The 16,402-nt window shown below is 45.8% G+C and overlaps 2 protein-coding genes across 4 annotated transcripts in view; both read right to left on the bottom strand.

Moving 5' to 3' along the window:
• LOC125746087 (calmodulin-regulated spectrin-associated protein 1-B-like) overlaps nucleotides 1-2,351 on the bottom strand; it is a 36,231-nt gene extending 33,880 nt beyond the window's left edge. For all 3 annotated transcript variants that reach the window (XM_049019709.1, XM_049019708.1, XM_049019707.1), the window contains exons 1-2: nucleotides 1,928-2,351; nucleotides 1,027-1,175 (exon numbers count right to left, since the gene is read on the bottom strand). In XM_049019709.1, the coding sequence (XP_048875666.1) occupies nucleotides 1,027-1,174 (148 nt within the window). In that variant the 5' untranslated portion in view covers nucleotide 1,175; nucleotides 1,928-2,351. The remainder of the gene's footprint in view (nucleotides 1-1,026; nucleotides 1,176-1,927) is intronic.
• A 9,009-nt stretch (nucleotides 2,352-11,360) lies between these two features.
• notch1a (notch receptor 1a) overlaps nucleotides 11,361-16,402 on the bottom strand; it is a 37,151-nt gene continuing 32,109 nt past the window's right edge. Inside the window, exons 31-34 of the mRNA XM_049019748.1 lie at nucleotides 15,738-16,036; nucleotides 14,986-15,133; nucleotides 14,660-14,757; nucleotides 11,361-14,269 (exon numbers count right to left, since the gene is read on the bottom strand). Of these exons, the coding sequence (XP_048875705.1) occupies nucleotides 12,920-14,269; nucleotides 14,660-14,757; nucleotides 14,986-15,133; nucleotides 15,738-16,036 (1,895 nt within the window). The 3' untranslated portion in view covers nucleotides 11,361-12,919. The remainder of the gene's footprint in view (nucleotides 14,270-14,659; nucleotides 14,758-14,985; nucleotides 15,134-15,737; nucleotides 16,037-16,402) is intronic.

Consider the following 16,402-nt stretch of genomic DNA (forward strand, 5'->3'; position numbering starts at 1 on the left):
ATGCTCAGTTTCATCTTCCCTTCTGCTACCAACCATGCTACAGTAGGTACAATGATGAGGCCTTACACTTCTGAAAATGAATAATCATCACCTAGATCTTAATCACTAAACACAAAAGTAAGATTTTTCTCTTTCGTCTAATCAAAGCATATTATTTTCCATTCTTAAAAAAAAGACAGACTCTGCAGCCAATAAGATTTGAAATCTGTCAATGAGAGGACAATGGTCTAGCTACTGAGGCACAAATCTCAGCTATCTTCAATTTGCAACACATTTCAAACATTAAGCACATAAAAACTAACCTGTCCTTCAGCGTTCTTACTAATACAACACGCTTCCACATATGCAAAGTTATAAACAAAAAACATTATATTAGAAAACTGGATGCCAGGAAGGAACTGAACGTGTCACACAAGACCAAACATTATTACTAACTGAATTATTGCTGGTCAAGACAACATTAATCACATTTAGTTATTAAGCAGCGTCTTTCCATAACAATCCCTACTGGAACACACTTCAGAACAGTTCTTAAAATAGATATGAACGTCATTAAAGAAAAATTTTATTGCAAAGTACATTGCTAGCTTGCTTACGTGTCTCCAGCAGTAACTCCTGCACGTTCAGTACGACTAGATCTTGGCATTTAATATTTCAGGATGACTGCAATCCTACAGCAATATTCCTTACCAACAATAGGCAAGAACATCAAAAAATACTAATAAATTCAACAGTAGCAGAACTCAAATACATATCCTGCTTTATAATTTATTCATCGAAGAACGTTATACTGAGATATTATTTACAATAAATGTACATCGTAAATGCCAAAATGTAAATAAGCAGATGCAATTTCGGATTCTCTCCGACCCCCAGTGAACTTCTTAATATGAATTATTGCAATTTGCTGCATTAAATGGTAGAGGAGGAAGACACGCAAGGTGTTTTAGGAGGCAAAAACCTCCAGCACTTTGTCTGATTGTCTTATCGGGGAGCAGGTGCAGAAGGAAAGGGCGGCTCACGTACCTATACCGTAGGCTTTGGCGAAGAGCCACCGAAGATTGGCGTCTATTTTAGCCCGGGCTGAGTCATACAGCTCCAGAGCCACAACCTCCACGGCTGCCTCGGCCCGCGGGTCCGTCTTCCTGCGGGTGCCGTCCGCGTCCACGTCCATCCTGCAGGGACGGGCAGGGCGCCGCGTTAGCACACCCCGAGGCCCCGGCATCATGGCTGCATCGCCAATCATTCATTCAATAAAACACGGCAATTTAGGCATGGAGGCGCTGACAGTAATAAACATATTTTTTAGATTAATAAATGGCGTGGATTTCTTGTGAGGATGCAAGCGAATGGGGGAGATGAGAACGCGAGGCGCCGCTATGGGGGGTACCGGCCGACAACAATGGGGGTACCGGCCGCACACACACGGCGGAGGCGGCTCCGCTTCGGCGGTCGTCCAGGTGCCTCGCTTCGGATTAATGACGCCGCATCGGGGCTTCTTATAATAAACATGGTAATTCTTCATATTACGGGTTCACCGCCGCCTACGGCCGGTTAAGGACAGCAGACAGGCTCGCCGACGCCAATGAACCAGGCAGCCCCAGCGACCGGTTCCCCAGCTATTACACGGGGACGGTGCGGTTTAAGGACGGCGGCTGGTGTGTGTGCATGTGTGTGTGTGTCCGGGGGACAGGGACGGGCTCTGCGGGCGGCTTAAAACACCCCCCAATAACGTCCACACATTATCCCGCGCCATGACCGAGGATACGCAGAAAACGGTGAATAAACACCGCGTCCATCTTACTACGGGTGACCAGGACAAGCGGACAGATACAACCGGAGCCGGAGCCTGAATAACGAAGCGCCGTAAATGGCCGGTCGGCGGGTTAAACACACAGAATGTCTGCCGGCTTAAAACAGGGCATACCTTCAGTACCGCGAGGAATCCGCTGTGGAGAAATACGGAAAAGACCGAAGAAAAATACATAAAACTACAGGATCTCGCGGCTGTAATCTCTCATCGAAATAAAAAGGTGTCGCCCCCGACAGCACGATCCGGTCCGGTCCGATCCAGCGCGGCCTATGGCTACATGACAACCGCAGTGGGAGGAGGGCGGCCGGGGCGATTTCTGTAGCCAATTTAAAAATTCAGCTTATACGTGGACAGTTTCAGCTCGATGGCAGCCGCTTTCGGCCGTAGGGCTCCTTCCTTTTTTAGGATTTTATTTTAAAAATAATAGGTAGCGCGTGTAAAGCGCGCGGCGCCGGAGCAGACGGGCTCCTCCGTATCACTCCAGCCCGCAGAAAGCCCGTCTCTATGGGGACGTCTGTGCGAGCCGCTGGCACACATGCGCAGTGGTCTGCCGCTCCAAGCAGAGGGAAATTGAAATCTACGGCTCCGTATCATTTCATATTAATTAACAACAACAAAAAACAAGATATCTCATCTGTATATAAAGACGATTGTTCTACTTTTTCTTTAGAAAGCAAACCCTGGATGGAAACGTGCGGTTTCGTTGAATATATACGTTTGCAATCAATGTCATTGATTTTTTTTGTGTAATTACTAATAGGTAGTGATTTTGTTTTCGAGTAGTTGTGCTAGATAAACTTAAGATTTTCATGGTTTCACAACCATGCGATGCAACAACTTCCACTGTGCTCGTCAACATTCGACGATAAGTGCCCGGATTTTGCTCTTGTGCTATTGCATTGTCTAAATCACATCAGTGTTCTTGTTTCAGTTAATAATGTATAATACAAAAACCCCAATGAATACGGCAGAGTTTTAAAAAAATATGTTTTGGTTATAGAACAGCCCTCAATAGAGCATTAAATATACGAGTGGATGGCGTATCATATATGTGATACAGATTAATCTTTCTGGTTGAATGTTTTATTGGGATCATTTGTAGTCGGTGGAATCCCTCTCGTGTACGAACCCTTTTGTGCTTCTTGTCTGCTTGTCTGCAATGTCAATATAGTTTACCGAAATGGTTGGGGGGATACCAGTGACTTTGCACTGTCGCTATTCACCACATGCGTTTATATCGATCAGTTATGGAGGCAGGGCTGCCGGTGAACTCGTTTGCCCTCAGTTTTCCACAGCCTGGAAACAACAGACTGTCTCCCAGAAAGGATAAGGGGTCAGATTATTCTGAAATTTACTATAGAACAATCGAATACCGACATATTTTTGAATGAACGTAATCTGTATTAAAATATCAACGCATGTAATTATAGGATCATAACTGCTAGTGTTTTTTTGTTTTTAAACAGCGCATGCAATATACACCACGCCTCCATATTAAAACATTTTTAAAGTATGCTGCCTTACGCAATTAGACGCACAATTTATTAAAAAAATATATGTATATATTACCCATGACTGTTTCCACAAACTACGGTTCCTTACTAGGACTCCATAGTAAAGATTTTTTCATTTTAAGTGCGGTACCAGCTATGATTATTGGCAGTCAAATCCGCCCCCATTTATCCTTTCTTCCGTTTTTACATACATGTATCACGTTATGTGAAGGTTTCCGCAGCGACAAAACATTATGCCAAATATGTTTCTTTGAGCATGACATCATTCATAAATTCTTAAGCGAGTCAACGAAAAAAAAATCTGAAACTGTATTGAAAGTTCAGCCTCTGTAATCAATGTTACTATCCAGACATAAATTGTCCAGATATATTTTCAAATATATGCGCCTTAGGCATCTCAGACCTATCAAAATGTAAAAGTACATGTTCCCGTATCCAAGAAGTGCACGTGAACGTGATATGGATTAATTATTATCTTTGTACCTGTTTGCTGGCAAATACCATATTACTGCGCCTCTGTTCGAGACAGGCGAGCTGCCCACTCAGAAGAATATCAGATGAATATTGGTTAAATTGCATACGCATCACAAAGATTGTCTAGCCAATTCTTTCAAATACAGTGATAGGCTTATCTCTTTGGGGGAAGCAGGGGGTCACGTAGTACACACGGCTTAAACCCCCGTCTGGCTGGGAATGTTCGGGGTTTTTTTGTTGCAGTTATGCTCACAGAGAAATTATTAAAAGTCTTGTTAAAAGTGTTTATGCTCATGAACATCCTATCTAACACTGAGCAGGATAAGCGGTTGGAAGATGATCAATGTCAAATAAAAAGCCGCCTGGTGGTGAAATGGAAAACTACATTAACGTCGAACGGCATCCTTCATACGAATGCGGCGTACAGCGGACCCTTGACTTATGAACTCATTTCGTTCGCGAAGGCTGGTCGTAAGTCAAGACTATTTTCCCCATAAGAAATAATGGAAATAAGCATAATGCGGTCCGATACTCCCAAAGCACCCCTTACCTAACCATTTTATACTAAAAAGGGTTGTATAATGTGCACATCTTGGCACTTTGTTCACAGCCGCACAAGAAGATACACGTTTTGGCCTCGACCGGCATTCGGATTGTAACTCAAGACTTCGGTCGTAAGTCAAAACTAAAATTTTAGTCATAACCCAAGTTGTCCGTATGTCAGGCCGGTCGTAACTCGAGGGTCCACTGTACAAACAGAACGGACATAAATATATAAAAGGCCACTCCACGTGCTGATAGAATTGAAAACTGCCTGTTGATGTCCAGGACACCCCCCCCCCAACACACAGCACTGGAGGTGTGAAGCCACAGTGCCACCGACTGCACCACCCTGAAAAAGAGAAAATTAATTAACATTTAATTTCCAGTTAAACAGCACATTACTGTTTGTTTAAAAAATGGAAACTACTTGCAATTCAACTTTGTCATACTAATCTTTTGAAACCTAATAATCTAAAGCACAGTACTGCTATAAAGATGTTTATTTTGACAGCTGTGTAATGCATTGCTCCTGTCCGGTCCTGTCTGGTCCTGTCCTGTCCTGTCCTGTCCGCCCATGAAATGTGCATCACTACGCACATCTGACTAGTTTCACATTTATGGATCAGCTCGTCCTGCCCAGAAGATTACGATAACAATGCTTGAATGTTTGGTAGTTTGGAAGGCCAGTGGGTCCTGATTTTGGGCCCCCTGAAAGCGTATTATATTACCCCCCCCCCCCCAAAATGTTTTAGGACCCATGTCACTCCCGGGTAGGGGTCTTGCCTCATGCCACCCGGGTATGTAGCCCCTCTCTGCCGTGTGTGGAATGGGCTCCTCCCATAATCCAAAAACACACAGATCCACTCAAAGTTGCCTGTTATGTGAATTAGAATTTAGCAATTAATTGTACATTGTTGCCACATTATTGCACAACAATGAATTGTGTTCTCTGCATTTAACCCATATGTGACATAGCTGGGGGCAGCTAATCCAGCACCCCGAGGAACAGAGTACCTCAGTAGTACTTCGCTGGTGGGGGATTTGAACCTTACAAGCACACGTCCCTAACCATTAAGCCACCACAGCCCCAATGAGTTTTAGCAGGGGATGGTTTCGATCCATTGGCCTCTGGGTTATGGGCCCAGCACGCTTCCGCTGTGCCACTCTGTTGCCTCTGTGTGTGTGTGTGTGTGTGTGTGTGTGTGTGTGTGTGTGTGTGTGTGTGTGTGTGTGTGTGTGTGTGTGTGTGTGTGTGTGTGTGTGTGTGTGTGTGTGTGTGTGTGTGTGTGTGTGTGTGTGTGTGTGTGTGTGTGTGTGTGTGTGTGTGTGTGTGTGTGTGTGCCCTATGATGGACTGGCATCCTATCCATACTGTACCTCTGACTTAGGCACTTTGGAATAGGATCTAGGCCCCTGTGACCTAGAGCAGAATAAGTGGTTAGAATACAGACAGATCTTTTAAGGTTTTCCATGATTTCTGTTTCAGATCTAATGAAGAAAAAAATCTATTATCCTGCACACATGACTTGAAAATTACGATCATTTAAAAGCAGCCATATCTAAGCTCCCAGAATGCCTTTTTAAAATATTTTTTGTTGAGTGACCTGCCAGAGGGGGCAAAATTTTAGTATCTGTACAATGTATGACCCCAGCAGAACCAACAGTGACAAGACAGCCGACAGAAACTCTGCAGCATTTTGGGGGACTTTACAGGCTATCAGAGAAGACAGACTTCTTTGTTACCCTTTGGAATATGACGAGAAAAAGAAATTAAACAAGCTGTATTGATTCCTGCTGCTACATTTGATTCAGGAAGCTTATGTTATTAGGACAAGGGTTGTAATGGTACACAGAGTTCACGGTTTGCAACAAACCTCGCTTTCGAGGTCACGGTTCAGTGCAATTTCAGTACAGCAGGGAAAACAGAATTTGCTTTGAAATGATTTATTATTAAAGCTGAAAACACAAACACGATTAAGAGCAGATGTTTACCAAAGGCAGTGCATCTGTCAACGTGTCTGAATAACAAAACCTAAGAGGCTATTTGCATGTTGTAAAAATAAATATTTAAAATAAATTTAAAAATCAGGACAGAACAATCATAATGGACTAAATCCCATCTCAATTCCATGTTTTCTACCACAGAGTATGGCTACATATCACGAGTGATAAACACCTCTATAGCCAATAGTTATTTTTCAGCCTGAATTCCCTGGCAAAAGCTCCTTAAATGTCAGGCTCTTTCTGCCTTTGGTCATACACACATTTGGATGATGTCATCCCAAATGAGTTAGCATGTTGGATGTGTCGTGTGCTGAAGGAGGAGCCGGACTGAGCCCCAAGCAAAGACGAGGAGTGTTTTCTCCGGGGGCTGTTGCGTGGCTCAGCAGGTTAAGCATATGCCAGTGATCACAAGATCTCACAAAACTACTGCTGCTGTTGTACCCTTGAGCAGGACACTTGACCCCCAGATCCAGCCATGCTGCACAATGACTGATGCTGTGCTGTGCCTCCACACACTCCCTCTCACCTATATGTATGTCTTATGAGGGCTAAGGATACAGAGAATTCCTGTTATGGGACAGAGGTGTAGCACCACCATATTCAACACAGAACTAAAGGCATCCTTATGTCATTGTGATCACTGTATGGATGAGTTGTCGTCTTCAGCAAATTCAAGTATAATTGAACTACCACTTTCTTAACAGGAGAAATAAAGTAATTCCATTAAACATATTTGCTGAGGCAATGGATTTTGGTGCTTGAACAGCTGCAATAACATCCCTGACCCAATTAACGGAACAGGGTCATGTGGCCCGAATCTAAACGTCCAGCCAGCAGAGCAGCAGCGAAGCTTCCGGACTGAATCGATGTGGGCATGGAAGCGTCCCGAGTGAAGGGCGCAGTCAGGAGAGCTTGCCATGTGGCGAGAAACCTCATGCCAGAAGTCGGAGAGCAGTAAGAGTTCATCGGGACCAGCGGCGCCTCAATGGCATCATCTGCATATTTGGTATCAGCACTATTTTATCTTTTAACTGGCTATCTGGGCCTGGAATCCATCCCAAGGCAGCCAGATCACACACCTAGGATGCTAGATCACACACCTGGGATGCCAGTTCACACACCTGGGATGCCAGATCATACACCTGGGATGCCAGATCACACACCTGGGATGCCAGATCACACCCCTGGGATGCCAGTTCACACACCTGGGATGCCAGATCACACACCTGGGATGCCAGATCACACACCTGGGATGCCAGTTTACACACCTGGGATGCCAGATCACACACCTGGGATGCCAGATCACACACCTGGGATGCCAGTTCACACACCTGGGATGCCAGATCACACACCTGGGATGCCAGTTCACACACCTGGGATGCCAGATCACACACCTGGGATGCCAGTTCACACACCTGGGATGCCAGATCACACACCTAGGATGCCAGATCACACAACTGGGATGCCAGATGAGTTTTGGGGCAGTTTGCAAACCCTACAGACTATTTACAATGTAATAAAACTGCAAGATACATGTAAATGCATGTACATGTGTGTGTGGGCTTGTGAAAATCTCACTCCAGCCAGTTGACCAAATATGGCAACCCGGCCGCATAAACAGAGAGTAGAAGCAAGATTCGAACCTCCAGCCCTAGAGGTGTGAAGAAATACTGCTGCCCAGGGAGTTACATTGCCAGCCAGAGCCTCGAATGTCCCCCATAATTTTACTTTAGAATAGCGAAGATGCTACATGACAGCATTTGGTCTAGCTGAGTCCCCAGCACATAGACAGAATGAATGCGACCCACTCTGATGACATAACAGCTTTGCGGTCTGAGCTCGGTGCTCCAGTTAGACCCTTAGGAACGCCAGGTATGTTACCTAAACTGCGAAAATTACTACCTTATTTGTAGAGGCTAGGAGTGGGCCTGCACTGGCCATCTGGCATACCGAGGATTTTCCCAGTGGGCCGATGGGTTTGTGGGCCAGCAAAACGTATTGTGGAGGATATGCGCCCCCCCTCCAAGCTCAGCAAAATTAATTGCGGGGGATCCCAGGCCAGCTCTAGGCATACAGGATACAACATAACCAATAAGGTACGGTGATGACCCGACCTGTTCCATTATCCAATGTGTTTCAGAGGGTGTTCAGCCCAGCTGCACCCTCTATTCTGATGGGTGTCCTGGGAGCTGATCCCCATCAGCCAATCGCAGAGCAGGAAAGGGACTGAGCCTGCAGGGGGGTGGATCATGAGGCTGCAGCCCCACATGAATGCAAACGAGTCCCAGATGGTTGGTTTGGCTCAGGTGTTTAAACAACCGAGCTCTCAGTTTGAGAATTAGATACATTATATCAGTCCCATCCTCATAAGGTCAGAGAGACACAGAACCCTCGGACAAATTAGGCCTCTGGGCTGAGCACCTGATGTTGTAAGATCCGGGCAGCGGCCCCGGTTTGACTTTCAGTATTTCTCATTTGCATCTGCAATGATCCTTGAAAAAACAGCTACACCCTGAACAGCACATCAATCCTACAAATACTAAATTTTTCTCTCACGATTACAGTTCTCACAGAAAATCTTGGGACATGTGCTTAATTTTGTAAAATTACTGTTTGTCAATGAAATTTTATGACAGCTCTATTAGAACTATGAGTTGGGTTTATTAATGCTTGAAATGAGTATTTTACTTAAAACTACTTGTTTCTATTGTGATATATATTTTTATGAACAAATGAATGATTTTTTTATCTTAAAGCAATAAATTTGAAAATATTTTAACTGAATTAAGTAAGCGACCCAAGGCTTTCTGTGAGCCCTGTACCTGAAACTGTAAAATCACTTCTTTGTCTTGCATTTTCAAAAGTTGCTCCTATCTTAAACGGTCGCATTGACCAGCATTTTCATTTAGCTGCTCACGTGACGCTTACCAAGCATCAGGAAAGAGTGAGCATCCAACAAGAGCACCTCAGTGAGCATCGGGACCACAGCTAACTGCTATAACATCATTGTGCAGGAATTTGGGGAGAAAGGACTTAAACAGTCCAGCCCCAGGTGGGAGTAACTGGTACATAACTGAAAATAACCAAGAATCTGAACTTCACTGTATAACACACAATTAAATAGTTTTAATAGAAAGTTTTGATTTTATTTTTAAAGGCTGGTACAATTCTGCGACTTGGGACCAATTTATAATGGCATAATTTCAGCCATAATCGGACCGTTAAAATATGACAAAGGCTGTTTCTACTACTTTATGAGCATGTCCACATGGGGGCGACAAAAGGCAAATAATATTAATGCCTCGCAACACTTGCTCAGAACAGTTTTGGGTCATATGATTCACAGAGTGGGGATAAGGTGCTTGTTAGTATTTATCTTGGTATGAAAGTAATGCTGAACCAAAAAAAATAATTTTTCATTTTGTTTGCGAATGACATGCTCCAAATTATTTAATATCACTGTTTGTCTGAGCACAATCCTTGTATACATCTTGTGGACATAAGTCCTGTTAATACCTTTTTAGATAAGGATGCAAAACATTTTATACGGCTACTACATGAAAATATTTAGAAGAAGAGTTTAGATTACTATGGTAAAATACTTGCCTAAGCCCTTCAGTGGGTAGCAGTCACGGTCAGCGCCCAGCCAGGGAGTTACATTGTCCTCGAAGACGCGCTTTTTACTTTGATAAGTAATGTCGGTGAGCACCTTGCACATGCATAGTTAAGGTTGTGTTTATTGATGTTAGCAGCGCTTTTAATACAATCCAGCCGCATCTGATGGTGAGGAAATTGTTAAATCTTGGGGTAAATCCTAGACTTATATGATGGATTTATGACTTCTTGACTGACCGGTGTCAGCAAGTGAAATGTAACTCACATGACCTTCGCCTCGCCTCGCCGTTTGACCAGCAGGGTTTGCTGGCCTACAAGTCTGTAGCGTTTTTGCTCTGCTTGCTGGCCTCCTGTGTAGCTCTATGGGCTGAACATACAGCTGTAAGCTCTGCGCTCATGTGTTCCAGACCAGCCTCCCCTCTTCTTTTGTACTTATTAGGTTTCAGTTCCTGTGTTTCGTCTCTATTTGTTGTCTTGTTGCCGGTTTGTGGTTTTCCTTCAGTTTTGGTTTTTTGAGTTTTGTCATCATGTATTACTTGTCCTCATTATATTCCTAGTGTTAGATTCCGTTTCCTAATTTCCCCGTTAATCTCTTAGTTTCATGATATAGTTTATAAGATTCCCTCCTTTCCCATTTCTCTGTGCCTCATGATTGTTCATTGTCCTGTGCCCTGACTGATTAATTATTTCATCTTTCACTCCTGCTTCTTCGTTACCCGCTTCGGTTTGCGTATGTAAGTTCCTACCTGTGTTTCTTTCTTCAGGGTTGTTGTGTTACAACGTGTGTTGTTCTCTTGTCCATTTATGCTCGTCCTTTGAGGCATCTTCTGCTTTCTTCTAGTTATTTGAGGTTTTCCCAGTTATTTTTCACTCAGTTCCCTTAATAAGCCCATCTGTTGTCTTGGAGCCGCAAAGTGGGCTTTACCTTGGTGGAGTCTATGCCCAGGGTGTCTCCCTGAGTCAGCGTTGGGCCCTAAACCTCCATCCCCGCTGGTGCCTTTGTAGGTGTCTGCCCTTCCCTGCCAAGCTTGCTGTCATGGGGATCAATAAAATGTTGGTATTATTACTCACACTCTGCTGTGACCATGCAGATGGAAAATAATCTGATTGGGTACGGGGCTCTGAGGGATAGACTGCAGGTCCTGCATCCAGAAGGTCACCAGTTCAAATCCTGTGATTGGCAGAGTAATGCCACCATTGGTCCCCTGGGTGAGGCCCCTAAGGCCCCTCACCCCAGGAAGAGGCTGACCCTCCTCAATCAATAGTTAAACAGTAGTGTTTTTTTTTTTTTAATAAACAAGCTAATATTGATCTTTTTTGTGAAAGAAACAGGTATGCAGCATTCATTTATCTGGACCAGTACAGAGTGAAAAATCCACACAGCTGACAGCAGTGAAATCTTGATCCAAAATGGTGCCTTTATTGTATTGCGAAAGACTTTACAAAGAAGTTGACATTTTATTTATTTCCTTTCCGCAAACTACAACTTTGCAGGTAAGTCACTGTTTTTAAATCACTCATATTACATGTTCCATGGCCTATTTAATACAGTGTGATGGTTAGTGCCCCACACCTGACAACATTCTGTCCTGCTTCCAAATGATGCCACATTCATACATTATTTCTGCGCCACCCCCCCCCCCCTCCCCCCCCCAAGGATACTCAGAGTATCTTACAAAGCAAATCACTACATTCTGATTTATATAGCCACAGAATTTCTGTTATTCTTTAACTATAGGAGTTTCACACACCCCTGTGTTGTATAGTTATATATTTATATTTAACTCAGTACCACTGAGTAACATACAATGTTTCCGTGTAAGAAAAAAAAAAAACTTCTTATACTGACACTTCACATTGACACAACACATATAAGACAAAGATTTCTGAAACAAAATCTCGTTTTAACGTTATTTACACATCAATGAAACGGTTACAGATCCATTCATTCGAAGCGCACAAGTGACTGACACCTGTGAAGGCGTGACAAAATTTGCCAGGTTTCAGAAAGTCAAAGCAACTAGCATCTGTATTCATTTATTGTTCATCAGCCTCTTTATTAAAGAGCGTTTTTTCCCCCCCATTCACACCAGGGCTGCAACCAGTCACAAATACAGCCCCACCTACTGGCCAAAGATATACTGACCACCGAATGTGTCTTCCCCTAGATCTACAGATGTACTTCTGGCTAACGGTGAGTGATTGATTATACCTGTGTACAGTGAAGACAGCTGTTAACTTCTCGCCTACGCGGATAACTTTAATGCAAGCATCAGTAATACAACCACAGCTTATGTGATCTGGTTCTGAGAAACAAAGCAAGTCTGGTCTACTTTCTGTTAAAAGGCTAATATAAATCGCGTTAATACTGAAACACAAAACAATATAAAACATTCGTAAAAATACAAAAAAAAAAAAAACAAAAAGTATTCATAGTACATTTTTTACATAAATTTGTAAAGTATCACACAGTTAACAAACAGGAGAAGGAGAGGAAATATCTGTGTTTTATCCAATCACAGTAACAATTTAAGATGCCAATAAATACCAGTGTTAATGTTAATCTCTATTATGTTGCAGAGAAAAGCACGATCATACAAAACGTTTCCGTATTTTTCTTTAAAAAGCATCATCGCCCCTCCTGGTCTCAGGCCTGACCTCTGACCTCTGACCTCTTTGGCCCCAAAGATTCCTTTACCAGAAAACACAATAAAACATAAATAAGACCTTGTGTCATTTTCCAACATAAAGTACATAAATAAATATAAAATGAATGCAACATAATTATTGATATTAGTATAAAATCATATAAAAGGGGTTGCTTTAGTCCAATTTATTCCCTCTTCGCTATAAAAAAATCTTATTTTTCGTTTATCTATTAGATTGTTTTGAAAGGAGTGCTTTTGAATGATTTTAACATGAGCTGTCCATCTTGACTAAGGAAGTACATGGTCTCCTTACTTGAACTGATCTGGAATATGTCCTATCTGTGGCTGCATGCTGGTTGGAGGACTGGAGATGCCCTCTGACCAATCGGACATATTGGAATGTGGGGAGGAACTCGACCATTGGTCTGGGGATCCAGGGGAGGGGGTCAGAAAGGGGTGGTCAGGCACCTGCAGCTGATGATTGGGGGTGTTGTCCATGGGGGTAGAGTAGCTATGCTGAGAGGGCGGGGTGAGGAACTGGGTGCTGGGCACAGCCTGGTTGAGTGAGGGGGGTATGATTTGGGTCTCCTGTGGCAGGATGGTATGCATGGACATGGTGCCCCCCAGTCCAGGCTGCAAGTCCGACTGGCTCAAGTCGCCGCTGATGAAATTCTGGTTGAGGGTGGCAGTGCTGGAGTTCTGGTGCTGCAGCTGGATGCTGGGGGGCTGCTGCACGTTTTGCTGGTGCTGCATTTGCTGCATGAGATGCGGCTGTGTGGTGAGGTGGGCCCCTCCCGGCACGCCCTGGTAGCTCATCATCTGGGAGAGGGTGGAGGCTATGTGCAGGGGCACCATCATGCCGTGCTGCATGGTGGGGCTGGCTTGGTGTAGGGCCACTTGACTTGTGGCGTTCCTCATGGGGTTGAACTGGCCTTGCTGGGCCGTGCCAGGGTGTGGGCAGGAGACCCAATCGGCGCCCACGGTGCCGCCGGTGCCCATCGGCGGTCCCATGGGGCCAGAGGTGCTGGCGCTGGGCACGGGCAGGTGGGAGAGGCGCATGGGCACCGGGTCAAAAGGCGCCCGGCCCAGGTCCTGCTTGGACGCCAGCGCCAGGTGCCCGACGGTCATGTGGGCTTCAGGGAGGCCCTGCATGTGGCTAAGCGGCACCGAAGGAGACGACTGGAACGGCGAGGCCATCATGGCCGGTGAGGACACGTCGGACAGGTAGCCGTGTGGCGACTCCAGCGAGTCCACGGGGGAGAGCGCGGCCGAGCCGTCCAGCAGACCGCCCTTGCAGTCCGTCGCCTTCTTCCTGCGCGCCTTCGAGTCCTTGCCGTCCTTGCAGCTGACAGCCTTGGCCCCCGGCTTGCGGACCTTCTTGCCCTGGACGGGGGTCTTGCCGCCAATGAGGTAGCTGCCGGGGGAGCAGAGCGGCGGCGAGAGGGTGGCACCCACATGCCCGTTGTGCACGGTGGGACTGCGCACCAGGTTGTACTCGTCGAGGAGGCGCACGATGTCGTGGTGCATGCGCTCCTGCGCGATGTCCCGCGGCAGCCGGTCCATGTGGTCCGTGATCTCACGGTTGGCGAAGTGATCCAGCAGGACCTTGGCCGTCTCATAGCTGCCTTCTCTGGCAGCGAGGAACAGTGGCGTCTCCTCCTGAGGTGGGGGGGGGGGGGGGGAGACACGGACATGGTGAGCAAGAGGAAAACAGTGCAGCGTAGCCCTGTGTGCTTACTGAAGGAGTCATACTGAAAACACAAGGGTCACGGGTTCAAATCCCAGGGAGAGCACATAAACTGTAACCCTTCCCCTACTGTACGTTGCTTTGGATGAAAATATCAAGCAAGCAAGTAAATGAAACGTGGAGACTGACACGAGGTCTTACTCGGCACTCTCAAGCCACCTGCTGGTGCTAACAGACAGTCAAAAGTAACCAGTACTGGGGAATCTTCTCCATGAGGACCTTAAACAGCAACATGTGCTGCTAACGGGAGGAGGTGGGCGATAGCAGAGATGGCTAGGTGTGTGTGAGGGTTCCTGTCATACCTTGTTGTTCTGCATGTCTTTGTTGGCCCCGTTCTTCAGCAGCACTATGGCCGCATCCAGGTTGTTCACGGCGGCTGCCCAGTGGAGTGCAGACTTCCCTGGGGGGCAATTCGGGTCAGAACACCTCTAATACAGAGCATGGCACAGGTATAGTAATAATAATTATTATTCTGATGATTATTTTATCCAGCCATTCATTTATACACTCACATTGCATAATAATAATAATAATAATAATGATTATTGTTGCTGTTGCCGCTGTTGTTGTTATTGTACAATGTGTGTCTATAAATGAATGGCACTGCACCAGTCTGCCAGAGGCATACCGAAGTCATCGACGGCGTTGACATCGGCGTGGCAGTTGATGAGCTCCTCCACCATGCCCTCCACCGCCAGCCGGGACGCCAGAATGAGCGGTGTGGTGCCGTCGTGCATGCGGGCATCCAGGTCCGTAGCCCGGTTCCGGATCAGGATCTGGAACGAGCCACGGGTTGGTTACGCGGCAGCGGGGCTACTGGACCTACTGGTGCCTGATGCTGTCGTACCCACAGGCGGGACTAACAGTTAAACAGTGTCTTTTCGTACATAAAATAACAAAATTAGCTAAATGCTGATATAATGTTTCTACTTTATTGACTGCACCTATTGCTGCTCCATCTCTGTTATAAAGCACTACAGCACATACCGAAATAATGAAATAGAATCTGTCATAGGAGAAAATTCCAAAATAAGCGAAAAAACAAGACTGTACCAACAATTCGCAATGCTGCTCTCTGTTTTTGCCAGACATTATCAGTCAAATAATTAGATATTTAATATTATTTCACTGCATGATTCAACATACCAGTTTAATAGTCAAATAGTTAAAATATATTCAATAGCTGCATAGGTAATGGATAATAATAGATAATGGCTTATTTAACAAACTGCTAACGGGGAAACAGCCTGGTCCTGCCTTGCTAATTCGAAACTGAACACCAAACACACTGGGGTTGGTCACCTACAGGCCTTAAGCCCACTTACTGCACCCCCCTTTTCTAGGTGCGATTACATTGGTCTGACTGCACACGGCTCACACCTGGAAGACTCCCTGGGCGTCAGCGGCCACAGCGGCATGCAGTGGTGTGCGCCCCATGTTGTCCTGGACGTTGGCGTCCGCACTGGACTCCAGCAGCCGCTTGGCCGCATCGGAACGGGCGTAGCGGGCGGCCAGGTGCAGGGCGGTCTCGCCAGTGCGGTCCGTCTGGTTGTGCAGGTTGGCTCCCTGGTAGATGAAGTCGGAGATCACGCTGGCCGAGGCGTCCTCGTCCTCCTCGCTGTTGGCTGTCTCCAGGCCCCCGCCACTGCAGGACGCGATCATCAGCGGGGTGAAGCCGTCTGCAAGGGCCGGGGAGAGAGGCACGTCAGCGCCAAGGGTCGAGAAAAGGCAGCAGGACAGATAGTTTGGGGGTGGGGGCACATCACCACGGTCTGGGAGAAACTCGCATGTTTGAACCTTTTGTTTTTTTCAGCTGTGTTGGACTTTCTAACTACTATTCAGATAAAACAGTAAAGGGGGGGGGGGGTTCCAGGTTTCTGAGGGACCCAGGCAGCTGGGTGCAAAGGGCAGTCCGTCTCCCCACTCCAAAAGACGTCCCCCCCGCATTTCCACGGGTTTGATCCCTGCACACTGACCCCCTGTAGGAGCGGCGACGAGGCGTCGATCTGGACAGCAAACACACTTCCGAAAGCGCTTTACTTTAC

This window comes from Brienomyrus brachyistius, chromosome 7 (assembly GCF_023856365.1).
Source record: "Brienomyrus brachyistius isolate T26 chromosome 7, BBRACH_0.4, whole genome shotgun sequence".
Classification (NCBI taxonomy): domain Eukaryota; kingdom Metazoa; phylum Chordata; class Actinopteri; order Osteoglossiformes; family Mormyridae; genus Brienomyrus; species Brienomyrus brachyistius.